At 60.9% G+C, this 25403-nt stretch overlaps 1 protein-coding gene across 1 annotated transcript in view; it reads left to right on the top strand.

Annotated features, from left to right (window-relative positions):
- The window catches only part of LOC122561411 (slit homolog 1 protein-like), a 320580-nt gene that overhangs the window by 234663 nt on the left and 60514 nt on the right, over positions 1-25403 (top strand). Inside the window, exons 20-22 of the mRNA XM_087998766.1 lie at positions 1000-1166; positions 1957-2089; positions 23717-23785. Of these exons, the coding sequence (XP_087854892.1) occupies positions 1000-1166; positions 1957-2089; positions 23717-23785 (369 nt within the window). The remainder of the gene's footprint in view (positions 1-999; positions 1167-1956; positions 2090-23716; positions 23786-25403) is intronic.

The raw sequence follows: 25403 nt of genomic DNA, 5'->3' as shown, positions 1-25403 counted from the left end.
TCTTGGAGAGATCTCCCCCTTGCAAAGTCATGAAATCCCTGACCTGCTTCTTCAAGTGGAGATTAATTCTATCCCTCATAATTCTTTTTCAATATTTTCCCTACCACAGCCTATTGTTTCCATGTTCATCTTTTTTGAATAATGGAACCACATTATTTGTCCCCCTGTATTCTGGCACCCCTGCTGCATTACAAGTGAATATCAGACACCCTGAAATCTCGACCCGTGCCTCCCACAGCAGCCTTGGAGGCATCTCATCTGGGCCTGGGGGTTTAGCCACTTTCTAAAACCATGAATACCTCCTTCCTGTCCGTGCTAATAACAGGAAGGTGTTCAGAGAGAGATTTGACAGAAGCAAATTGGAATTGTTCATCTGGAACTGTGAAGAGTGAGAGCAGGTCCCAAAAAAAACACAGATTACTGACAATGTGTCAGTTTTGAGAGGGGAGCTCAGAATCATCACTGGAAGGTTGGTTTGTTTATACAGAGGATCGTTGGAACATAAATCAATACATCACAGGAGCTTTACCATCATTTTAAAGGGGATTGATAAAAAGGAATATTTAAAATCAGGGTAAAAGGAGGTGGGGCTGAGACGGCAGGTGTGCAGTGATGGTAGGCAGCTCCATTTATTCAGCTGATGTCAGAATTGATAATTTATGTGCTGTGATTCCAAGCCTCTAATGATTCACCTGGGAAGAGCGCTGTTCACTAACTGCACTACCAAGCAGATGTTGTATTTTAAGTATAAATACACAGGTGTCTGTAGCATACACACAAAGCATGCACACAGAGGCAAACGTGGACATGCACATATCTGTGCACGTGCACATACATCAATTCACAGCTGAAGACATGTGCACACAGGTCCACACGTATGTGCACATTCTTGTGTGGACACCCTAACAGACATAACCAGTCGCTCCTCCATCCAGTTTGTACGTGAAACGTTGTGAGTTTACAATTTGTGTGTTCTGGCTCTGAACACTCTGATTGCAGCAACCTCCTCGCAAACTCCTTCAACTGTAACTGCCAGCTGGCGTGGCTCGGAGAGTGGCTGAGGAAGAGGAAGATTGTCAGCGGGAATCCACGATGCCAGAAGCCGGACTTTCTGAGAGAGATCCCCCTGCAGGATGTGGCTTATCAGGACTTCCGCTGTGAAGAAGGTAGCAAGTTCCAGCTTTCTTTTTGGACCAGGAAAGTTGGTCACATTTATTTAGTGAACTTTTGTTCTCAATAATGTGAAGGGTCCAGCAGCTGTGGAATGGAATCATTAATCCCCAAAACGTATTCCCAGAACAGTACTGCACAGGGTCAGATATAGAGTAAAGCTCTCTCTACACTGTCCCCACCAAACACTCCCAGGAGAGGTACAGCATAGGGTTAGATATAGAGTAAAGCTCTCTCTACACTGTCCCCACCAAACACTCCCAGGAGAGGTACAGCACAGGGTTAGATATAGAGTAAAGCTCCCTCTACACTGACCCCACCAAACACTCACAGGAGAGGTACAGCAAAGGGTTAGATGCAGAGTGAAGCTCCCTCTACACTGTCCCCACCAAACACTCCCAGGAGAGGTACAGCACAGGGTTAGATATAGACTAAAGCTCTCTCTACACTATCCCCACCAAACACTCACAGGAGAGGTACAGCAAAGGGTTAGATGCAGAGTGAAGCTCCCTCTACACTGTGCCCACCAAACACTCCTAGGAGAGGTACAGCACAGGGTTAGATATAGAGTAAAACCTCCGCTACACTGTCCCCACCAAATACTCCCAGAATGGGTACTGCACAGGGTTAGATGCAGAACAAAGCTCTCTCTACATTGTCCCCATCAAACACTGCTAGGACAGGCAGGGCATGGAGTTAGATATGGAGTAAAGCCTCCTCTACACTGTCCCCATCAAACACTCCCAGGACAATGTTGATGATGTGAAGTTGTGATTTCTTTTGCAGGTTATGAAGAGAGTAGCTGTGTCCCTCGTCCTCAGTGCCCTGCGGAGTGCACATGCCTGGAGACTGTTGTCCGCTGTAGCAACAAACACCTGAAATCTCTGCCGAAAGGCATCCCAAAGAACGTGACAGAACTGTGAGTGAGAGAGGGATAAAACTGAATGTAGGGAAATGTGGATTGGGAGGAGTAGACGGTGGAACCATTTGAATCTGTTCCACCACTCAGTACCTTCATGGCTGATCTGGTTGTAGTCTCAGCTCCACGTGCCTGTCTGCTTCCCATACCCCGGGACTCCCTTGGCTGTCAAGAGTCTACCTCATTCAACCTTGATGAAATTTAAACACCCGCCCTCCACTACCTTCTGGGGAAGAGAATTCCACACTTTGAAGACTCTTTGAGAGAAAAAAATGCCTTGTCACACGTCTTGATAGGGAGACCTCTTGTTCTTAATTCCAGCCTCCCACCGCAGCCTCATAGCACCAAGGGCCCAGGTTCGATTCCAGCCTCGGGTGACTGCTTGTGTGGAGTTTGCACATTCTCCCCGTTTCTCCGTGGGTTTCCTCCAGGTGCACGGTTTCCTCCCACAATCCAAAGATGTGCGGGTTAAAGTGGATTGGCCATGGAAAATTGCCCATAGTCTTCAAGGATGTGTAAGTTAGATGAATTAGCCATTAGAAATGTGGGGTTATGGGTGGGTCGATGGGCTGAATGGCCTGTTCCTGCACTGTCAGGATTCTATGAGAGCTTAGTCTTCCCTACAAGTGGAAAGATCCTCCTGCTATCCAGTCTGTCCAGTCCCCTCAAGAGCTTATGTGTTCCAATAAGGTCAACCCTCAATCTTCTGGTGGACACAAGCCCAACCTATTCAATCTTTCTTCTTAAGATGCCCTTCATCCAGTACCAACTGTCAGTGCTCACTGCCTCAATGTGAGTGTATTCACTCCAGGTAAGATCTTACTGCATTCATCAGGTGCTTTCCAACTGCTACATCTCCAACAGTGCTTAACAGCGACTCAGAGATGACACATAGTGTAGAACTGAGAGAGAAAGAAATTGACTGAGAAAGAAATTTTAATATGACCCTCACAGCAGGAAACTGATATTATCCGCCTATATAATTTGATTGGGCAAGAACGTGGCAGGCGGAATATATATTGTGGAAAAGTATGAAGCTAGCCTCTTCGGTTGGAAAAACAGGAATACAGAGTATTTCTGTAATGATGAGAGTTTCCCAGGTGTTGATGTTCTAAGGGGGTCACTGAATGCTGACACGCAGCTGCAGCAAGTGATTAGGTAGGCTAATGGTATGTTCACCCTTTAATAGAAGAGGTTTTGAGTACAGGAGTAAGGATGGCTTACTGCAGTTAAATAGAACAATGATGAGAGTATACCCTAACACTAATAACAGTTTAGTTCCCCTCACCTAAAGAACGATATATTTACCACAGAGGGAGTACAGCAGAGATTCACCAGACTGAATCCTGGAGTGGGTGGCATTGCCCTTTGTGGAGGGATGAAGGAGATTGGGCCTGTATTCTATGGAGTTTGGAAAATAAGGAGTTGGCCCTCATAGTGCTGAGGCTAAAGCATTTCACTGGGGAGCGTTAGCAGGGATTTCTTTGTATTTCCATCTCAAACCCATAATCTTCAACTCAGGCAGTTGTGTTGTCCCGTTGTATCAGGTTCCAGCAGCTGCTCAAGTCAACAGACTGAGATCCCAGTAGAATTGGTCCCCTAATTTCTGGGTGTTTAGTTTAATTAAACTGGGGGGGGTGGGATTCACATCCGTGTCATAACACAACCGTGACCTCATTGAATATTGCAACTGGCGTGAGGTACTGAGTGATCAATGCTGCTTTCATTATGTTTTCTCTGAATTTCTCAGTGGGTCAACATATATCAGTACAAAAATAGAGAATTAAACGATTAGAAAGAAAGGAATTGCATTTATATAGCAACGTTCATGATCTTACGATGCTCCAGTGCACTTCACAGCTCGTTAACTGTTTAGAATGGTTACATTCATCCAAAATTCCCTAACTGTGGTATGGTTAGACTGAGTCAGCACAGTTTGAGAGAAGAGGCCTGAGGGATATCCCCACACATTTGGGCCTGTCCAACTCACTGCAGAATAGATTTTAAACTGATACCTTCTTCAATCTTGAAGCTCAGCAACAATAACTTGCATTTGTGAGATGCTTTTGTAACCATAAAGCTAGTCAAGTTGATTCACTGGTGCACTCTGAAGTGACAGTTGATGTTGAGCTGGAGAATGAGATATTGGGACCAATGGCCAAACACATGGTCGAAGAGGGGTATTTTAAATACAGTCTTGCAGAGACAGAGAGAGAGAGGTGTGGGGGGTTTGGGAGGGGGAGGGGTGGGGGGGGGTGCGGCATGGTTTCCAGCACTTGAGGCCCCAGCCAGCTGAAGATGCACTCAGCAACAGTGCAGCAATGGAAATTGGAGAGACACGATAGGCCAGAATTTCAGGAATGCAGGAATCCCAGAGCGTGGCAAAGCTTGAGCCGCTGCATGGATCTTGAAGGAGTGGACGTGCAGATGGGGAGGGTGAGGGAGTGGGGATGGGGAGGGTGAGGGAGTGGGGATGGGGAGGGTGAGGGAGTGGGGATGGGGAGAGTGTGGGAGTAGGGATGGGGAGAGTTTGGGAGTAGGAATGGGGTGGGTGAGGGAGTGGAGATGGGGAGGGTGTGGGAGTGGGGATGGGGGGAGTGTGGGAGTGGGGATGGGGAGGGTGTGGGAGTGGGCGTGGGGAGTGTGAGGGAGTGGGGATGGGGAGGGTGAGGGAGTGGGGATGGGGAGGGTGAGGGATGCAGATGGGGTGGGTGTGGGAGTGGGGATGGGGAGGGTGAGGGAGTGGGGATGGGGAGGGTGAGGGAGTGGGGATGGGAAGGGTGTGGGAGTGGGGATGGGGAGGGTGTGGGAGTGGGGACGGGAAGGGTGTGGGAGTGGGGATGGGGAGTGTGGGAGTGGGGATGGGGAGGGTGTGGGAGTGGAGATGGGGAGGGTGTGGGAGTGGAGATGGGGAGGGTGAGGGAGTGGGGATGGGGAGGGTGAGGGAGTGGGGATGGGGAGTGTGGGAGTGGGGATGGGGAGGGTGTGGGAGTGGAGATGTGGAGGGTGTGGGAGTGGAGATGGGGAGGGTGAGGGAGTGGGGATGGGGAGGGTGAGGGAGTGGGGATGGGGAGTGTGGGAGTGGGGATGGGGAGGGTGAGGGAGTGGAGATGGGGAGGGTGAGGGAGTGGGGATGGGGAGGGTGAGGGAGTGGGGATGGGAAGGGTGTGGGAGTGGGGATGGGGAGGGTGTGGGAGTGGGGATGGGGTGGGTGAGGGAGTGGGGATGGGGAGGGTGTGGGAGTGGGGATGGGGAGGGTGTGGGAATGGGGATGGGGTGGGTGAGGGAGTCGGGATGGGGAGAGTGTGGGATTGGGGATGGGGAGGGTGTGGGAGTGGAGATGGGGAGGGTCAGGGAGTGGGGTTGGGGAGGGTGAGGGATGCAGATGGGGTGGGTGAGGGAGTGGGGATGGGGAGAGTGTGGGAGTGGGGATGTGGAGGGTGTGGGAGTGGAGATGGGGAGGGTCAGGGAGTGGGGTTGGGGAGGGTGAGGGATGCAGATGGGGTGGGTGAGGGAGTGGGGATGGAGAGGGTGTGGGAGTGGGGATGCGGTGGGTGAGGGAGTGGGGATGGAGAGGGTGTGGAAGTGGGGATGGGGTGGGTGAGGGAGTGGGGATGGGGGAGTGTGAGGGAGTGGGGATGGGGAGCGTGAGGGATGCAGATGGGGTGGGTGAGGGAGTGGGGATGGGGAGTTTGTGGGTGTGGGGATGGGGTGGGTGAGGGAGTGGGGATGGGGAGGGTGAGGGATGCAGATGGGGTGGGTGAGGGAGTGGGGATGGGGAGGGTGTGGGTGTGGGGATGGGGTGGGTGAGGGAGTGGGGATGGGGAGCGTGAGGGAGTGGGAATGGGGAGGGTGTGGGGATGGGGAGGATGAGGGAATGGGGGTGGGGAGGGTGAGGGAGTGGGGGTGGGGAGTGTCAGGGAGTGGGAGTGTGCAGTGTGAGGGAGTGGGGGTGTGGAGTGTGAGGGAGTGGGTGTGGGGAGTGTGAGGGAGTGGGGATGGGGAGTGTGAGGAAGTGGGTGTGGGGAGTGTGAGGGAGTGGGGGTGTGGAGTGTGAGGGAGTGGGTGTGGGGAGTGTGAGGGAGTGGGGATGGGGAGTGTGAGGGAGTGGGAATCGTGGAGGGTGTGAAGGTGGGGATGGGGAGGGTGAGGGAGTGGGGATGGGGAGGGTGAGGGAGTGGGGATGGGGAGTGTGAGGGAGTGGGGGTGGGGAGGTTGAGCGAATGGGGATGGCGAGGTTGAGGGAGTGGGGATGGCGAAGTTGAGGGAGTGGGGGTGTGGAGTATGAGGGAGTGGGGATGGGGAGTGTGAGGGAGTGGGGGTGGGGAGTGTGAGGGAATGGGGATGGCGAGGTTGAGGGAGTGGGGATGGCGAGGTTGAGGGAGTGGGGGTGGGGAGTGTGAGGGAGTGGGTGTGGGGAGTGTGAGGGAGTGGGGATGGGGAGTGTGAGGGAGTGGGGATGGGGAATGTGAGGGAGTGGGTGTGGGGAGTGTGAGGGAGTGGGGATGGGGAGTGTGAGGGAGTGGGGATGGGGAGTGAGAGGGAGTGGGGATGTGGAGTGTGAGGGAGTGGGGGTGGGGAGTGTGAGGGAGTGGGGATGGGGAGTGTGAGGGAATGGGGATGGCGAGGTTGAGGGAGTGGGGTTGGGGAGTGTGAGGGAGTGGGGTTGGGGAGTGTGAGGGAGTGGGGATGGGGAGCGTGAGGGAGTGGGCGTGGGGAGTGTGAGGGAGTGGGTGTGGGGAGTGTGAGGGAGTGGGGATGGGGAGTGTGAGGGAGTGGGGATGGGGAGTGTTTGGGAGTGGGCGTGGGGACTGTGAGGGTGTGGGGGTGTGGAGTGTGAGGGAGTGGGGATGGCGAGGTTGAGGGAGTGGGGATGGGGAGTGTGAGGGAGTGGGGTTGGGGAGTGTGAGGGAGTGGGGATGGGGAGCGTGAGGGAGTGGGCGTGGGGAGTGTGAGGGAGTGGGGATGGGGAGTGTGAGGGAGTCGGAATGGGGAGTGTGAGGGAGTGGGGATGGGGAGTGTGAGGGAGTGGGGATGGGGAGTGTGAGGGAGTGGGGATGGGGAGTGTGAGGGAGTGGGGATGAGGAGTGTGAGGGAGTGGGAATGGGGAGTGTGAGGGAGTGGGGATGGGGAGTGTGAGGGAGTGGGGATGTGGAGTGTTCGGGAGTGGGGATGGGGAGTGTGAGGGAGTGGGGTTGGGGAGTGTGAGGGAGTGGGCGTGGGGAGTGTGAGGGAGTGGGTGTGGGGAGTGTAAGGGAGTGGGGATGGGGAGGGTGAGGGATTGGGGATGGGGTGGGTGTGGGAGTGGAGATGGGGAGGGTGAGGGAGTGGGGGTGGGGAGGGTGAGGGAGTGGGGATGGGGAGTGTGGGAGTGGGGATGGGGAGGGTGTGGGAGTGGGGATGGGGAGGGTGAGGGAGTGGGGATGGGGAGTGTGGGAGTGGGGATGGGGAGGGTGTGGGAGTGGGGACGGGGAGGGTGAGGGAGTGGAGATGGGGAGGGTGAGGGAGTGGGGATGGGGAGGGCGAGGGAGTGGGGATGGGGAGAGTGTGGGAGTGCAGACGGGGAGGGTGAGAGAGGGGGGATGGGGAGGGTGTGGGAGTGGGGATGGGGAGCGTGAGGGAGTGGGGATGGGGAGGGTATGGGAATGGAGATGGGGTGGGTGAGGGAGTGGGGATGGGGAGGGTGAGGGATGCAGATGCGTTGGGTGAGGGAGTGGGGATGGAGAGGGTGTAGGAGTGGGGATGGGGTGGGTGAGGGAGTGGGGATGGGGAGGGTGTGGGAGTGGAGATGGGGAGGGTCAGGGAGTGGGGTTGGGGAGGGTGAGGGATGCAGATGGGGTGGGTGAGGGAGTGGGGATGGAAAGGGTGTGGGAGTGGGGATGCGGTGGGTGAGGGAGTGGGTATGGGGAGTGTGAAGGAGTGGGGATGGGGAGTGTGAGGGAGTGGGGATGGGGAGTGTGAGGGTGTAGGGGTGTGGAGTGTGAGGGAGTGGGTATGGGGAGTGTGAAGGAGTGGGGATGGGGAGTGTGAGGGAGTGGGGACGGGGAGTGTGAGGGAGTAGGCGTGGGGAGTGTGAGGGAGTTGGTGTGGGGAGTGTGAGGGAGTGGGGATGGGGAGTGTGAGGGAGTGGGCGTGGGGACTGTGAGGGTGTGGGGGTGTGGAGTGTGAGGGAGTGGGGATGGCGAGGTTGAGGGAGTGGGGATGGGGAGTGTGAGGGTGTAGGGGTGTGGAGTGTGAGGGAGTGGGTATGGGGAGTGTGAAGGAGTGGGGATGGGGAGTGTGAGGGAGTGGGGACGGGGAGTGTGAGGGAGTAGGCGTGGGGAGTGTGAGGGAGTTGGTGTGGGGAGTGTGAGGGAGTGGGGATGGGGAGTGTGAGGGAGTGGGGATGGCAAGGTTGAGGGAGTGGGAATGGGGAGTGTGACGGTGTGGGGGTGTGGAGTGTGAGGGAGTGGGGATGGGGAGTGTGAGGGAGTGGGAATGGGGAGTGTGAGGGAGTGGGGATGGGGAGTGTGAGGGAGTGGGGATGTGGAGTGTTCGGGAGTGGGGATGGGGAGTGTGAGGGAGTGGGGATGGGGAGTGTGAGGGAGTGGGGGTGGGGAGTGTGAGGTTGTGGGGGTGTGGACTGTTCGGGAGTGGGGATGGGGAGTGTGAGGTAGTGGGGATGGGGAGTGTGAGGGAGTGGGAATGGGGAGTGTGAGGGAGTGGGGATGGGGAGTGTGAGGGAGTGGGGATGGGGAGTGTGAGGGAGTGGGGATGGGGAGTGTGAGGGAGTGGGGATGAGGAGTGTGAGGGAGTGGGAATGGGGAGTGTGAGGGAGTGGGGATGGGGAGTGTGAGGGAGTGGGGATGTGGAGTGTTCGGGAGTGGGGATGGGGAGTGTGAGGGAGTGGGGTTGGGGAGTGTGAGGGAGTGGGCGTGGGGAGTGTGAGGGAGTGGGTGTGGGGAGTGTAAGGGAGTGGGGATGGGGAGGGTGAGGGATTGGGGATGGGGTGGGTGTGGGAGTGGAGATGGGGAGGGTGAGGGAGTGGGGGTGGGGAGGGTGAGGGAGTGGGGATGGGGAGTGTGGGAGTGGGGATGGGGAGGGTGTGGGAGTGGGGATGGGGAGGGTGAGGGAGTGGGGATGGGGAGTGTGGGAGTGGGGATGGGGAGGGTGTGGGAGTGGGGATGGGGAGAGTGTGGGAGTGCAGACGGGGAGGGTGAGAGAGGGGGGATGGGGAGGGTGTGGGAGTGGGGATGGGGAGCGTGAGGGAGTGGGGATGGGGAGGGTATGGGAATGGAGATGGGGTGGGTGAGGGAGTGGGGATGGGGAGGGTGAGGGATGCAGATGCGTTGGGTGAGGGAGTGGGGATGGAGAGGGTGTAGGAGTGGGGATGGGGTGGGTGAGGGAGTGGGGATGGGGAGGGTGTGGGAGTGGAGATGGGGAGGGTCAGGGAGTGGGGTTGGGGAGGGTGAGGGATGCAGATGGGGTGGGTGAGGGAGTGGGGATGGAAAGGGTGTGGGAGTGGGGATGCGGTGGGTGAGGGAGTGGGGATGGAGAGGGTGTGGGAGTGGGGATGGGGTGGGTGAGGGAGTGGGGATGGGGAGTGTGAGGGAGTGGGGGTGTGGTGGGTGATGGAGTGGGGATGGGGAGGGTGAGGGATGCAGATGGGGTGGGTGAGGGAGTGGGGATGGGGAGGGTGTGGGTGTGGGGATGGGGTTGGTGAGGGAGTGGGGATGGGGAGCGTGAGGGAGTGGAAATGGGGAGGGTGTGGGGATGGGGAGGATGAGGGAATGGGGGTGGGGAGGGTGAGGGAGTGGGGGTGGGGAGTGTCAGGGTGGAGATGGGGAGGGTGTGGGAGTGGGGATGGGGAGGGTGAGGGAGTGGGGATGGGGAGTGTGGGAGTGGGGATGGGGAGGGTGTGGGAGTGGAGATGTGGAGGGTGTGGGAGTGGAGATGGGGAGGGTGAGGGAGTGGGGATGGGGAGGGTGAGGGAGTGGGGATGGGGAGTGTGGGAGTGGGGATGGGGAGGGTGAGGGAGTGGAGATGGGGAGGGTGAGGGAGTGGGGATGGGGAGGGTGAGGGAGTGGGGATGGGAAGGGTGTGGGAGTGGGGATGGGGAGGGTGTGGGAGTGGGGATGGGGTGGGTGAGGGAGTGGGGATGGGGAGGGTGTGGGAGTGGGGATGGGGAGGGTGTGGGAATGGGGATGGGGTGGGTGAGGGAGTCGGGATGGGGAGAGTGTGGGATTGGGGATGGGGAGGGTGTGGGAGTGGAGATGGGGAGGGTCAGGGAGTGGGGTTGGGGAGGGTGAGGGATGCAGATGGGGTGGGTGAGGGAGTGGGGATGGGGAGAGTGTGGGAGTGGGGATGTGGAGGGTGTGGGAGTGGAGATGGGGAGGGTCAGGGAGTGGGGTTGGGGAGGGTGAGGGATGCAGATGGGGTGGGTGAGGGAGTGGGGATGGAGAGGGTGTGGGAGTGGGGATGCGGTGGGTGAGGGAGTGGGGATGGAGAGGGTGTGGAAGTGGGGATGGGGTGGGTGAGGGAGTGGGGATGGGGGAGTGTGAGGGAGTGGGGATGGGGAGCGTGAGGGATGCAGATGGGGTGGGTGAGGGAGTGGGGATGGGGAGTTTGTGGGTGTGGGGATGGGGTGGGTGAGGGAGTGGGGATGGGGAGGGTGAGGGATGCAGATGGGGTGGGTGAGGGAGTGGGGATGGGGAGGGTGTGGGTGTGGGGATGGGGTGGGTGAGGGAGTGGGGATGGGGAGCGTGAGGGAGTGGGAATGGGGAGGGTGTGGGGATGGGGAGGATGAGGGAATGGGGGTGGGGAGGGTGAGGGAGTGGGGGTGGGGAGTGTCAGGGAGTGGGAGTGTGCAGTGTGAGGGAGTGGGGGTGTGGAGTGTGAGGGAGTGGGTGTGGGGAGTGTGAGGGAGTGGGGATGGGGAGTGTGAGGAAGTGGGTGTGGGGAGTGTGAGGGAGTGGGGGTGTGGAGTGTGAGGGAGTGGGTGTGGGGAGTGTGAGGGAGTGGGGATGGGGAGTGTGAGGGAGTGGGAATCGTGGAGGGTGTGGGAGTGGGGATGGGGAGGGTGAGGGAGGGGGGATGGGGAGGGTGAGGGAGTGGGGATGGGGAGTGTGAGGGAGTGGGGGTGGGGAGGTTGAGCGAATGGGGATGGCGAGGTTGAGGGAGTGGGGATGGCGAAGTTGAGGGAGTGGGGGTGTGGAGTATGAGGGAGTGGGGATGGGGAGTGTGAGGGAGTGGGGGTGGGGAGTGTGAGGGAATGGGGATGGCGAGGTTGAGGGAGTGGGGATGGCGAGGTTGAGGGAGTGGGGGTGGGGAGTGTGAGGGAGTGGGTGTGGGGAGTGTGAGGGAGTGGGGATGGGGAGTGTGAGGGAGTGGGGATGGGGAATGTGAGGGAGTGGGTGTGGGGAGTGTGAGGGAGTGGGGATGGGGAGTGTGAGGGAGTGGGGATGGGGAGTGAGAGGGAGTGGGGATGTGGAGTGTGAGTGAGTGGGGGTGGGGAGTGTGAGGGAGTGGGGATGGGGAGTGTGAGGGAATGGGGATGGCGAGGTTGAGGGAGTGGGGTTGGGGAGTGTGAGGGAGTGGGGTTGGGGAGCATGAGGGAGTGGGCGTGGGGAGTGTGAGGGAGTGGGTGTGGGGAGTGTGAGGGAGTGGGGATGGGGAGTGTGAGGGAGTGGGGATGGGGAGTGTTTGGGAGTGGGCGTGGGGACTGTGAGGGTGTGGGGGTGTGGAGTGTGAGGGAGTGGGGATGGCGAGGTTGAGGGAGTGGGGATGGGGAGTGTGAGGGTGTAGGGGTGTGGAGTGTGAGGGAGTGGGTATGGGGAGTGTGAAGGAGTGGGGATGGGGAGTGTGAGGGAGTGGGGACGGGGAGTGTGAGGGAGTAGGCGTGGGGAGTGTGAGGGAGTTGGTGTGGGGAGTGTGAGGGAGTGGGGATGGGGAGTGTGAGGGAGTGGGCGTGGGGACTGTGAGGGTGTGGGGGTGTGGAGTGTGAGGGAGTGGGGATGGCGAGGTTGAGGGAGTGGGGATGGGGAGTGTGAGGGTGTAGGGGTGTGGAGTGTGAGGGAGTGGGTATGGGGAGTGTGAAGGAGTGGGGATGGGGAGTGTGAGGGAGTGGGGACGTGGAGTGTGAGGGAGTAGGCGTGGGGAGTGTGAGGGAGTTGGTGTGGGGAGTGTGAGGGAGTGGGGATGGCAAGGTTGAGGGAGTGGGAATGGGGAGTGTGACGGTGTGGGGGTGTGGAGTGTGAGGGAGTGGGGATGGGGAGTGTGAGGGAGTGGGAATGGGGAGTGTGAGGGAGTGGGGATGGGGAGTGTGAGGGAGTGGGGATGTGGAGTGTTCGGGAGTGGGGATGGGGAGTGTGAGGGAGTGGGGATGGGGAGTGTGAGGGAGTGGGGGTGGGGAGTGTGTGGTTGTGGGGGTGTGGACTGTTCGGGAGTGGGGATGGGGAGTGTGAGGGAGTGGGGATGGGGAGTGTGAGGGAGTCGGAATGGGGAGTGTGAGGGAGTGGGGATGGGGAGTGTGAGGGAGTGGGGATGGGGAGTGTGAGGGAGTGGGGATGGGGAGTGTGAGGGAGTGGGGATGAGGAGTGTGAGGGAGTGGGAATGGGGAGTGTGAGGGAGTGGGGATGGGGAGTGTGAGGGAGTGGGGATGTGGAGTGTTCGGGAGTGGGGATGGGGAGTGTGAGGGAGTGGGGTTGGGGAGTGTGAGGGAGTGGGCGTGGGGAGTGTGAGGGAGTGGGTGTGGGGAGTGTAAGGGAGTGGGGATGGGGAGGGTGAGGGATTGGGGATGGGGTGGGTGTGGGAGTGGAGATGGGGAGGGTGAGGGAGTGGGGGTGGGGAGGGTGAGGGAGTGGGGATGGGGAGTGTGGGAGTGGGGATGGGGAGGGTGTGGGAGTGGGGATGGGGAGGGTGAGGGAGTGGGGATGGGGAGTGTGGGAGTGGGGATGGGGAGGGTGTGGGAGTGGGGACGGGGAGGGTGAGGGAGTGGAGATGGGGAGGGTGAGGGAGTGGGGATGGGGAGGGCGAGGGAGTGGGGATGGGGAGAGTGTGGGAGTGCAGACGGGGAGGGTGAGAGAGGGGGGATGGGGAGGGTGTGGGAGTGGGGATGGGGAGCGTGAGGGAGTGGGGATGGGGAGGGTATGGGAATGGAGATGGGGTGGGTGAGGGAGTGGGGATGGGGAGGGTGAGGGATGCAGATGCGTTGGGTGAGGGAGTGGGGATGGAGAGGGTGTAGGAGTGGGGATGGGGTGGGTGAGGGAGTGGGGATGGGGAGGGTGTGGGAGTGGAGATGGGGAGGGTCAGGGAGTGGGGTTGGGGAGGGTGAGGGATGCAGATGGGGTGGGTGAGGGAGTGGGGATGGAAAGGGTGTGGGAGTGGGGATGCGGTGGGTGAGGGAGTGGGGATGGAGAGGGTGTGGGAGTGGGGATGGGGTGGGTGAGGGAGTGGGAATGGGGAGTGTGAGGGAGTGGGGGTGTGGTGGGTGATGGAGTGGGGATGGGGAGGGTGAGGGATGCAGATGGGGTGGGTGAGGGAGTGGGGATGGGGAGGGTGTGGGTGTGGGGATGGGGTTGGTGAGGGAGTGGGGATGGGGAGCGTGAGGGAGTGGAAATGGGGAGGGTGTGGGGATGGGGAGGATGAGGGAATGGGGGTGGGGAGGGTGAGGGAGTGGGGGTGGGGAGTGTCAGGGTGGAGATGGGGAGGGTGTGGGAGTGGGGATGGGGAGGGTTAGGGAGTGGGGATGGGGAGGGTGAGGGATGCAGATGGGGTGGGTGAGGGAGTGGCGATGGGGAGGGTGTGGGAGTGGGAATGGGGTGGGTGAGGGAGTGGGGATGGGGAGCGTGAGGGAGTGGGAATCGTGGAGGGTGTGGGAGTGGGGATGGGGAGTGTGAGGGAGTGGGGGTGTGGAGTGTGAGGGAGTGGGGGTGTGCAGTGTGAGGGAGTGGAGGTGTGGAGTGTGAGGGAGTGGGTGTGGGGAGTGTGAGGGCGTGGGGGTGTGGAGTGTGAGGGAGTGGGTGTGGGGAGTGTGAGGGAGTGGGGATGGGGAGTGTGAGGGAGTGGGGATGGGGTGGTTGAGGGAGTGGGTGTGGGGAGTGTGAGGGAGTGGGGATGGGGAGTGTGAGGGAGTGGGGATGGGGAGGTTGAGGGAGTGGGTGTGGCGAGGTTGAGGGAGTGGGGGTGGGGAGTGTGAGGGAGTGAGTGTGGGGAGTGTGAGGGAGTGGGGATGGGGAGTGTGAGGGAGTGGGGATGGGGAATGTGAGGGAGTGGGTGTGGGGAGTGTGAGGGAGTGGGGATGGGGAGTGTGAGGGAGTGGGGATGGGGAGTGAGAGGGAGTGGGGATGTGGAGTGTGAGTGAGTGGGGGTGGGGAGTGTGAGGGAGTGGGGATGGGGAGTGTGAGGGAATGGGGATGGCGAGGTTGAGGGAGTGGGGTTGGGGAGTGTGAGGGAGTGGGGTTGGGGAGCGTGAGGGAGTGGGCGTGGGGAGTGTGAGGGAGTGGGTGTGGGGAGTGTGAGGGAGTGGGGATGGGGAGTGTGGGGGAGTGGGGATGGGGAGTGTTTGGGAGTGGGCGTGGGGACTGTGAGGGTGTGGGGGTGTGGAGTGTGAGGGAGTGGGGATGGCGAGGTTGAGGGAGTGGGGATGGGGAGTGTGAGGGTGTAGGGGTGTGGAGTGTGAGGGAGTGGGTATGGGGAGTGTGAAGGAGTGGGGATGGGGAGTGTGAGGGAGTGGGGACGGGGAGTGTGAGGGAGTAGGCGTGGGGAGTGTGAGGGAGTTGGTGTGGGGAGTGTGAGGGAGTGGGGATGGGGAGTGTGAGGGAGTGGGCGTGGGGACTGTGAGGGTGTGGGGGTGTGGAGTGTGAGGGAGTGGGGATGGCGAGGTTGAGGGAGTGGGGATGGGGAGTGTGAGGGTGTAGGGGTGTGGAGTGTGAGGGAGTGGGTATGGGGAGTGTGAAGGAGTGGGGATGGGGAGTGTGAGGGAGTGGGGACGTGGAGTGTGAGGGAGTAGGCGTGGGGAGTGTGAGGGAGTTGGTGTGGGGAGTGTGAGGGAGTGGGGATGGGGAGTGTGAGGGAGTGGGGATGGCAAGGTTGAGGGAGTGGGAATGGGGAGTGTGACGGTGTGGGGGTGTGGAGTGTGAGGGAGTGGGGATGGGGAGTGTGAGGGAGTGGGAATGGGGAGTGTGAGGGAGTGGGGATGGGGAGTGTGAGGGAGTGGGGATGTGGAGTGTTCGGGAGTGGGGATGGGGAGTGTGAGGGAGTGGGGATGGGGAGTGTGAGGGAGTGGGGGTGGGGAGTGTGTGGTTGTGGGGGTGTGGACTGTTCGGGAGTGGGGATGGGGAGTGTGAGGGAGTGGGGATGGGGAGTGTGAGGGAGTCGGAATGGGGAGTGTGAGGGAGTGGGGATGGGGAGTGTGAGGGAGTGGGGATGGGGAGTGTGAGGGAGTGGGGATGGGGAGTGTGAGGGAGTGGGGATGAGGAGTGTGAGGGAGTGGGAATGGGGAGTGTGAGGGAGTGGGGATGGGGAGTGTGAGGGAGTGGGGATGTGGAGTGTTCGGGAGTGGGGATGGGGAGTGTGAGGGAGTGGGGTTGGGGAGTGTGAGGGAGTGGGCGTGGGGAGTGTGAGGGAGTGGGTGTGGGGAGTGTAAGGGAGTGGGGATGGGGAGGGTGAGGGATTGGGGATGGGGTGGGTGTGGGAGTGGAGATGGGGAGGGTGAGGGAGTGGGGGTGGGGAGGGTGAGGGAGTGGGGATGGGGAGTGTGGGAGTGGGGATGGGGAGGGTGTGGGAGTGGGGATGGGGAGGGTGAGGGAGTGGGGATGGGGAGTGTGGGAGTGGGGATGGGGAGGGTGTGGGAGTGGGGACGGGGAGGGTGAGGGAGTGGAGATGGGGAGGGTGAGGGAGTGGGGATGGGGAGGGCGAGGGAGTGGGGATGGGGAGAGTGTGGGAGTGCAGACGGGGAGGGTGAGAGAGGGGGGATGGGGAGGGTGTGGGAGTGGGGTTGGGAACGTGAGGGAGTGGGGATGGGGAGGGTATGGGAATGGAGATGGGGTGGGTGAGGGAGTGGGGATGGGGAGGGTGAGGGATGCAGATGCGTTGGGTGAGGGAGTGGGGATGGAGAGGGTGTAGGAGTGGGGATGGGGTGGGTGAGGGAGTGGGGATGGGGAGGGTGTGGGAGTGGAGATGGGGAGGGTCAGGGAGTGGGGTTGGGGAGGGTGAGGGATGCAGATGGGGTGGGTGAGGGAGTGGGGATGGAAAGGGTGTGGGAGTGGGGATGCGGTGGGTGAGGGAGTGGGGATGGAGAGGGTGTGGGAGTGGGGATGGGGTGGGTGAGGGAGTGGGGATGGGGAGTGTGAGGGAGTGGGGGTGTGGTGGGTGATGGAGTGGGGATGGGGAGGGTGAGGGATGCAGATGGGGTGGGTGAGGGAGTGGGGATGGGGAGGGTGTGGGTGTGGGGATGGGGTTGGTGAGGGAGTGGGGATGGGGAGCGTGAGGGAGTGGAAATGGGGAGGGTGTGGGGATGGGGAGGATGAGGGAATGGGGGTGGGGAGGGTGAGGGAGTGGGGGTGGGGAGTGTCAGGGTGGAGATGGGGAGGGTGTGGGAGTGGGGATGGGGAGGGTTAGGGAGTGGGGATGGGGAGGGTGAGGGATGCAGATGGGGTGGGTGAGGGAGTGGCGATGGGGAGGGTGTGGGAGTGGGAATGGGGGGGGTGAGGGAGTGGGGATGGGGAGCGTGAGGGAGTGGGAATCGTGGAGGGTGTGGGAGTGGGGATGGGGAGTGTGAGGGAGTGGGGGTGTGGAGTGTGAGGGAGTGGGGGTGTGCAGTGTGAGGGAGTGGAGGTGTGGAGTGTGAGGGAGTGGGTGTGGGGAGTGTGAGGGCGTGGGGGTGTGGAGTGTGAGGGAGTGGGTGTGGGGAGTGTGAGGGAGTGGGGATGGGGAGTGTGAGGGAGTGGGGATGGGGTGGTTGAGGGAGTGGGTGTGGGGAGTGTGAGGGAGTGGGGATGGGGAGTGTGAGGGAGTGGGGATGGGGAGGTTGAGGGAGTGGGTGTGGGGAGTGTGAGGGAGTGGGGATGCGGAGTGTGAGGGAGTGGGGATGGGGAGTGTGAGGGAGTGGGGATGGGGAGTGTGAGGGAGTGGGGATGGGGAGGTTGAGGGAGTGGGTGTGGGGAGTGTGAGGGAGTGGGGATGCGGAGTGTGAGGGAGTGGCGATGGGGAGTGTGAGGGAGTGGGGATGTGGAGTGTGAGGGAGTGGGGGTGGGGAGTGTGAGGGAGTGCGGGTGTGGAGTGTGAGGGAGTGGGTGTGGGGAGTGTGAGGGCGTGGGGGTGTGGAGTGTGAGGGAGTGGGTGTGGGGAGTGTGAGGGAGTGGGGATGGGGAGTGTGAGGGAGTGGGGATGGGGTGGTTGAGGGAGTGGGTGTGGGTAGTGTGAGGGAGTGGAGATGCGGAGTGTGAGGGAGTGGGGATGGGGAGTGTGAGGGAGTGGGGATGGGGAGGGTGTGGGAGTGGGGATGGGGAGTGTGGGAGTGGGGATGGGGAGTGTGGGAGTGGGGATGGGGAGGGTGTGGGAGTGGGGATGGGGAGTGTGGGAGTGGGGATGGGGAGTGTGGGAGTGGGGATGGGGAGGGTGTGGGAGTGGGGACGGGGAGGGTGAGGGAGTGGAGATGGGGAGGGTGTGGGAGTGGAGGTGGGGAGGGTGAGGGAGTGGGGATGGGGAGTGTGGGAATGGGGATGGGGAGGGTGTGGGAGTGGGGATGGGGAGTGTGGGAGTGGGGATGGGGAGGGTGTGGGAGTGGGGACGTGGAGGGTGTGGGAGTGTGCGTGGGGAGTATGAGGGAGTGGGGATGGGGAGGGTGAGGGAGTGGGGATGGGGAGTGTGGGAGTAGGGATGGGGAGGGTGTGGGAGTGGGGACGGGGAGGGTGAGGGAGTGGAGATGGGGAGGGTGAGGGAGTGGGGATGGGGAGGGTGTGGGAGTGGAGGTGGGGAGGGTGAGGGAGTGGGGATGGGGAGGGTGTGCGAGTGGGGATGGGGAGTGTGGGAGTGGGGATGGGGAGTGTGGGAGTGGGGATGGGGAGGGTGTGGGAGTGGGGACGGGGAGGGTGAGGGAGTGGAGATGGGGAGGGTGAGGGAGTAGAGATGGGGAGTGTGGGAGTGGAGGTGGGGAGGGTGAGGGATTGGGGATGGGGAGTGTGGGAGTGGGGATGGGGAGGGTGTGGGAGTGGGGATGGGGAGTGTGGGAGTGGGGATGGGGAGGGTGTGGGAGTGGGGACGGGGAGGGTGTGGGAGTGGGCGTGGGGAGTGTGAGGGAGTGGGGATGGGGAGGGTGAGGGAGTGGGGATGGGGAGTGTGGGAGTAGGGATGGGGAGGGTGTGGGAGTGGGGACGGGGAGGGTGAGGGAGTGGAGATGGGGAGGGTGAGGGAGTGGGGATGGGGAGGGTGTGGGAGTGGAGGTGGGGAGGGTGAGGGAGTGGGGATGGGGAGTGTGGGAGTGGGGATGGGGAGGGTGTGGGAGTGGGCGTGGGGAGTGTGAGGGAGTGGGGATGGGGAGGGTGTGGGAGTGGGGATGGGGAGGGTGTGGGAGTGGAGATGGGGAGTGTGGGAGTGGGGATGGGGAGGGTGTGGGAGTGGGGACGGGGAGGGTGTGGGAGTGGAGATGGGGAGGGTGTGGGAGTGGGGACGGGGAGGGTGAGGGAGTGGGGACGGGGAGGGTGTGGGAGTGGAGGTGGGGAGGGTGAGGGAGTGGGGATGGGGAGTGTGGGAGTGGGGATGGGGAGGGTGTGGGAGTGGGGACGGGGAGGGTGTGGGAGTGGAGATGGGGAGGGTGTGGGAGTGGGGACGGGGAGGGTGAGGGAGTGGGGACGGGGAGGGTGTGGGAGTGGAGGTGGGGAGGGTGAGGGAGTGGGGATGGGGAGTGTGGGAGTGGGGATGGGGAGGGTGTGGGAGTGGGGACGGGGAGGGTGAGGGAGTGGGGACGGGGAGGGTGAGGGAGTGGTGATGGGAAGGGTGAGGGAGTGGGGATGGGAAGGGTGTGGGAGTGGGGATGGGGAGGTTGAGGGAGTGGGTGTGGGGAGTGTGAGGGAGTGGGGATGGGGAGGGCGAGGGAGTGGGGATGGGGAGGGTGTGGGAGTGGAGGTGGGGAGTGTGAGGGAGTGGGGATGGGGAGGGTGAGGGAGTGGGGATGGGGGGTGTGAGGGAGTGGGGATGGGAAGGGTGTGGGAGTGGGGATGGGGAGGGTGTGGGAGTGGGGACGGGGAGGGTGAGGGAGTGGGGATGGGGAGTGTGAGGGAGTGGGGCTGGGGAGTGTGAGGGAGTGGGGTTGTGGAGTGTGAGGGAGTGGGGATGGGTAAGGGTGTGGGAGTGGGTGTGGGGAGTGTGAGGGAGTGGGGATGGGGAGTGTGAGGGAGTGGGGATGGGGAGGTTGAGGGAGTGGGGGTGTGGAGTGTGAGGGAGTGGGGATGGGGAGTGTGAGGGAGTGGGGGTGTGGAGTGTGAGGGAGTGGGGATGGCGAGGTTGAGGGAGTGGGGATGGGGAGTGTGAGGGTGTGGGGGTGTGTGGAGTGTGAGGGAGTGGGGATGGGGAGTGTGAGGGAGTGGGGGTGGGGAGGTTGAGGGAATGGGGATTGCGAGGTTGAGGGAGTGGGGATGGCGAGGTTGAGGGAGTGGGGCTGTGGAATGTGAGGGAGTAGGGGTGGGGAGTGTGAGGGAGTGGGGGTGTGGCGTGTGAGGGAGTGGGGATGGGGAGTGTGAAGGAGTGGGGATGGGGAGTGTGAGGGAGTGGGGATGGGGAGTGTGAGGGAGTGGGCGTGGTGAGTGTGAGGGAGTTGGTGTGGGGAGGGTGAGGGAGTGGGGGTGGGGAGTGTGAGGGAGTGGGGATGGGGAGTGTGAGGGAGTGGGGATGGGGAGGTTGAGGGAGTGGGGGTGTGGAGTGTGAGGGAGTGGGGATGGGGAGTGTGAGGGAGTGGGGGCGGGGAGGTTGAGGGAATGGGGATTGCGAGGTTGAGGGAGTGGGGATGGCGAGGTTGAGGGAGTGGAGCTGTGGAATGTGAGGGAGTAGGGGTGGGGAGTGTGAGGGAGTGGGGGTGTGGAGTGTGAGGGAGTGGGTGTGGGGAGTGTGAGGGAGTGGGTGTGGGGAGTGTGAGGGAGTGGGGATGGGGAGTGTGAGGGAGTGGGGGTGGGGTGTGTGAGGGAGTGGGGATGAGGAGTGTGAGGGAGTGGGTATGGCGAGGTTGAGGGAGTGGGGATGGGGAGTGTGAGGGTGTGGGGGTGTGGGGTGTGAGGGAGTGGGGATGGCGAGGTTGAGGGAGTGGGGATGGGGAGTGTGAGGGTGTGGGGGTGTGGAGTGTGAGGGAGTTGGTGTGGGGAGTGTGAGGGAGTGGGATGGGGAGTGTGAGGGAGTGGGGGTGGGGAGTGTGAGGGAGTGGGAATGGGGAGTGTGAGGGAGTGGGGATGGGGAGTGTGAGGGAGTGGGGATGTTTAGTGTGAGGGAGTGGGGATGTGGAGTGTGACGGTGTGGGGGTGTGGAGTGTTCGGGAGTGGGGATGGGGAGTGTGAAGGAGTAGGGATGGGGAGTGTGAGGGAGTGGGGATGGGGAGTGTGAGGGTGTGGGGGTGTGGAGTGTGAGGGAGTTGATGTGGGGAGTGTGAGGGAGTGGGATGGGGAGTGTGAGGGAGTGGGGGTGGGGAGTGTGAGGGAGTGGGAATGGGGAGTGTGAGAGAGTGGGGATGGGGAGTGTGAGGGAGTGGGGATGTGGAGTGTGAGGGAGTGGGGATGTGGAGTGTGACGGTGTGGGGGTGTGGAATGTTCGGGAGTGGGGATGGGGAGTGTGAAGGAGTGGGGATGGGGAGTGTGAGGGAGTGGGGATGGGGAGTGTGAGGGAGTGGGCGTGGGGAGTGTGAGGGAGTTGGTGTAGGGAGTGTGAGGGAGTGGGATGGGGAGTGTGAGGGAGTGGGGGTGGGGAGTGTGAGGGAGTGGGAATGGGGAGTGTGAGGGAGTGGGGATGGGGAGTGTGAGGGAGTGGGGATGTGGAGTGTGAGGGAGTGGGGATGTGGAGTGTGACGGTGTGGGGGTGTGGAGTGTTCGGGAGTGGGGATGGGGAGTGTGAGGGAGTGGGGGTGGGGAGTGTGAGGGAGTGGGAATGGGGAGGTTGTGGGAGTGGGGATGGGGAGGTTGAGGGAGTGGGGGTGTGGAGTGAGAGGGAGTGGGGATGGGGAGTGTGAGGGAGTGGGGGTGGGGAGGTTGAGGGAATGGGGATTGCGAGGTTGAGGGAGTGGGGATGGCGAGGTTGAGGGAGTAGGGCTGTGGAATGTGAGGGAGTAGGGGTGGGGAGTGTGAGGGAGTGGGTGTGGGGAGTGTGAGGGAGTGGGTGTGGGGAGTGTGAGGGAGTGGGGATGGGGAGTGTGAGGGAGTGGGGGTGGGGTGTGTGAGGGAGTGGGGATGAGGAGTGTGAGGGAGTGGGGATGGCGAGGTTGAGGGAGTGGGGGTGTGGAGTGTGAGGGAGTGGGGATGGCGAGGTTGAGGGAGTGGGGATGGGGAGTGTGAGGGTGTGGGGGTGTGGAGTGTGAGGGAGTGGGGATGGGGAGTGTGAGGGAGTGGGGATGGGGAGTGTGAGAGAGTGGGGGTGGGGAGTGTGAGGGAGTGGGAATGGGGAGTGTGAGGGAGTGGGGATGGGGAGTGTGAGGGAGTGGGGATGTGGAGTGTGAGGGAGTGGGAATGGGGAGTGTGAGGGAGTGGGATGGGGAGTGTGAGGGAGTGGGGGTGGGGAGTGTGAGGGAGTGGGAATGGGGAGTGTGAGGGAGTGGAGATGGGGAGTGTGAGGGAGTGGGGATGTGGAGTGTGACGGTGAGGGGGTGTGGAATGTGAGGGAGTGGGGATGGGGAGTGTGAGGGAGTGGGTGTGGGGAGTGTGAGGGAGTGGGAATGGGGAGGTTGAGGGAGTGGGGGTGTGGAGTGTGAGGGAGTGGGGATGGGGAGTGTGAGGGAGTGGGGGTGGGGAGGTTGAGGGAATGGGGATTGCGAGGTTGAGGGAGTGGGGATGGCGAGGTTGAGGGAGTGGGGCTGTGGAATGTGAGGGAGTGGGTGTGGGGAGTGTGAGGGAGTGGGTGTGGGGAGTGTGAGGGAGTGGGGGTGGGGTGTGTGAGGGAGTGGGGATGAGGAGTGTGGGGGAGTGGGGATGGCGAGGTTGAGGGAGTGGGGATGGGGAGTGTGAGGGTGTGGGGGTGTGGAGTGTGAGGGAGTGGGGATGGCGAGGTTGAGGGAGTGGGGATGGGGAGTGTGAGGGTGTGGGGGTGTGGAGTGTGAGGGAGTGGGAATGGGGAGTGTGAAGGAGTGGGGATGGGGAGTGTGAGGGAGTGGGGATGGGGAGTGTGAGGGTGTGGGGGTGGGGAGTGTGAGGGAGTTGGTGTGGGGAGTGTGAGGGAGTGGGATGGGGAGTGTGAGGGAGTGGGGGTGGGGAGTGTGAGGGAGTGGGAATGGGGAGTGTGAGGGAGTGGGGATGGGGAGTGTGAGGGAGTGGGGATGTGGAGTGTGAGGGAGTGGGGATGTGGAGTGTGACGGTGTGGGGGTGTGGAGTGTGACGGTGTGGGGGTGTGGAGTGTGAGGGAGTGGGACTGGGGAGTGTGAGGGAGTGGGGATGGGGAGTGTGAGGGAGTGGGGATGGGGAGTGTGAGGGAGTGGGGATGTGGAATGTGACGGTGTGGGGGTGTGGAGTGTGAGGGAGTGGGGATGGGGAGTGTGAGGGAGTGGGAATGGGGAGTGTGAGGGAGTGGGGATGGGGAGTGTGAGTGAGTGGGGATGTGGAGTGTTCGGGAGTGGGGATGGGGAGTGTGAGGGAGTGGGAATGGGGAGTGTGAGGGAGTGGGGATGGGGAGTGTGAGTGAGTGGGGATGTGGAGTGTTCGGGAGTGGGGATGGGGAGTGTGAGTGAGTGGGGATGTGGAGTGTTCGGGAGTGGGGATGGGGAGTGTGAGGGAGTGGGGATGGGGAGTATGAGGGAGTGGGGGTGGGGAGTGTGAGGGTGTGGGGGTGGGGAGTGTGAGGGTGTGGGGGTGGGGAGTGTGAGGGAGTGGGGATGGGGAGTGTGAGGGAGTGGGGATGGGGAGTGTGAGAGAGTGGGGATGGGGAGTGTGAGAGAGTGGGGATGGGGAGTGTGAGAGAGTGGGGGTGGGGAGTGTGAGGGAGTGGGGATGGGGAGTGTGAGAGAGTGGGGGTGGGGAGTGTGAGGGAGTGGGGATGGGGAGTGTGAGAGAGTGGGGGTGGGGAGTGTGAGGGAGTGGGGATGGGGAGTGTGAGAGAGTGGGGATGGGGAGTGTGAGAGAGTGGGGGTGTGGAGCATGTTGGGGATTGAAATACGAGAATGAGAATTTTAAAATCCAGGTGTTGCTGGAATGATTTCCAGTGTAGATGAGGAATCTCTCTCGGTGAAGGGTGAACGGGATTTAGTGCGAGTTCAGATTTTGGAGCAGAGGTTTTGAGGAGCGTGAGTTTACGGCGAATGGAAGATGGATTTTGTGTGAAGACAAATGGGATGTTCGAGAAAGTAACAAAGACATGGACAAGGCTTTCGGCAGCAAATGAATGGTCACCCAATCTCTCCAATTGTTATTGCCTGTAACCCCCATTCATAAAATTCCATCAGCTCTAATTCTTTTCCTTTATTTCCAGGTACCTAGATGGTAACCAGTTCAGTTCAGTTCCCACCGTACTCTACACCTTTAAACATCTTCAGCTGGTGTAAGTATCTGGAGGGTGACCCAGAGATGGAGGAAGGGCAGGATGGCAAGACTGGGGAGGTGGGGAGGATGGTAGAGAGTGGTTTGCCAGGAACAGTCCGAAACACATGGATTGGGAAACAGGAAGGCTCCATTTGCTTCATGGGAACCCACGTTAGGAAGACTATTTCACATCACAGGACCCTGTATGATGCTGGATCCTCCCAAGCCCTGCAGAGGGCACGAAGGAAATGCTTCCAGAGTTGGGTCCACACTCAGGGGCAATGAGGTAAACGGGGGCATCCTATCTCCAATCTTTTTCCAAGGGTCACCAGGTAGGGATGATGCCTGAGTCCGGCTACAGACTAACGGCAGCACAATGAAATTCCTGATGGCAAAGGTGCACTTTGCGAAGGTGAGAGAATTCAGCCCTCTCGGTCCTGAAGTGGTGAGTGCACACACCAAGCACGCCCCCTATCTGACATAAGGGAAGATAAGTTCAAAACCATCATGCACAAACAAAGGGGGGTGTTTCACAGCAGGAGTGGTTGAAGAGGAAACACCCCACACACACACCCACACACACACCCACACACACCCATACACCCATACACACACACACACACACCCACCCACACCCACACACCCACACACCCCCATACACACACACCCACCCACACACACACCCCCACACATACACCCACACACACACACCCACACACACACCCACACACATCCACACACACACCCATACACACACACCCACACACACCCATACACCCATACACACACACACACCCACCCACACACACACCCCCACACACCCCCATACACACACACCCACCCACACACACCCCCACACACACACACACCTACACACATCCACACACACACCCATACACACACACTCACACACACCCATACACACACATCTACCCACACACACCCCCACACACACCCCCATATACACACACCCACCCACACACACCCACACACACCCCCATACACACACACACTCACCCACACACACCCCCACACACACGCCCATACACACACACATACACCCGCACCCATATACACACCCCCACCCACACGCACCCACACACATCCCCATACATGCACCCACACACACACACCCATACACACCCACACCCACACACACCCCCATACACACACCCACACATGCGTACACACACACACGCACGCACACACGCAAGCACACACACACACCTAACATGTGCAATAGTTCCCTTTAAATATCATTGGTTACGCTGCAGGTAGGCCACGTAACCCGGAGTGTGAAGAACGCTCAGGACCTTCGTTTTTTATGATCACAGTTAATTTCTGGCTTGGGTGTTGTTCTGAAGTGTAGTTACTGTTGTAAGTGTTATCCAATTTGCACGCAGTAAGGTCTCACAAGCTGCAGTGATAACAATCTGACTTCAGTGACTTTGGATGAGAGATAGATATTGACCAGGGTAGCCCTGGCCATCTTTGAGATAGTGGCCATGAGATCTTTGGCATCCACCTGAGAGAGTAGATAGGGCTTCATTTTGCTCCTCATCGAAAATTCAACATCTCTGACAGTGCAGCACTCCCTCAGCACTGTATTGGGGAGCTTGGCAGGGATTTCTTTATGT

Source organism: Chiloscyllium plagiosum, unplaced genomic scaffold (genome assembly GCF_037043375.1).
Source record: "Chiloscyllium plagiosum isolate Xiang-an unplaced genomic scaffold, Cpla_swu_hap1 HiC_scaffold_22, whole genome shotgun sequence".
NCBI classification, from domain to species: Eukaryota; Metazoa; Chordata; class Chondrichthyes; order Orectolobiformes; family Hemiscylliidae; genus Chiloscyllium; species Chiloscyllium plagiosum.
Note: the sequence above shows the minus strand (reverse complement) of the source record. Positions and strands in the feature narration are given on the sequence as shown.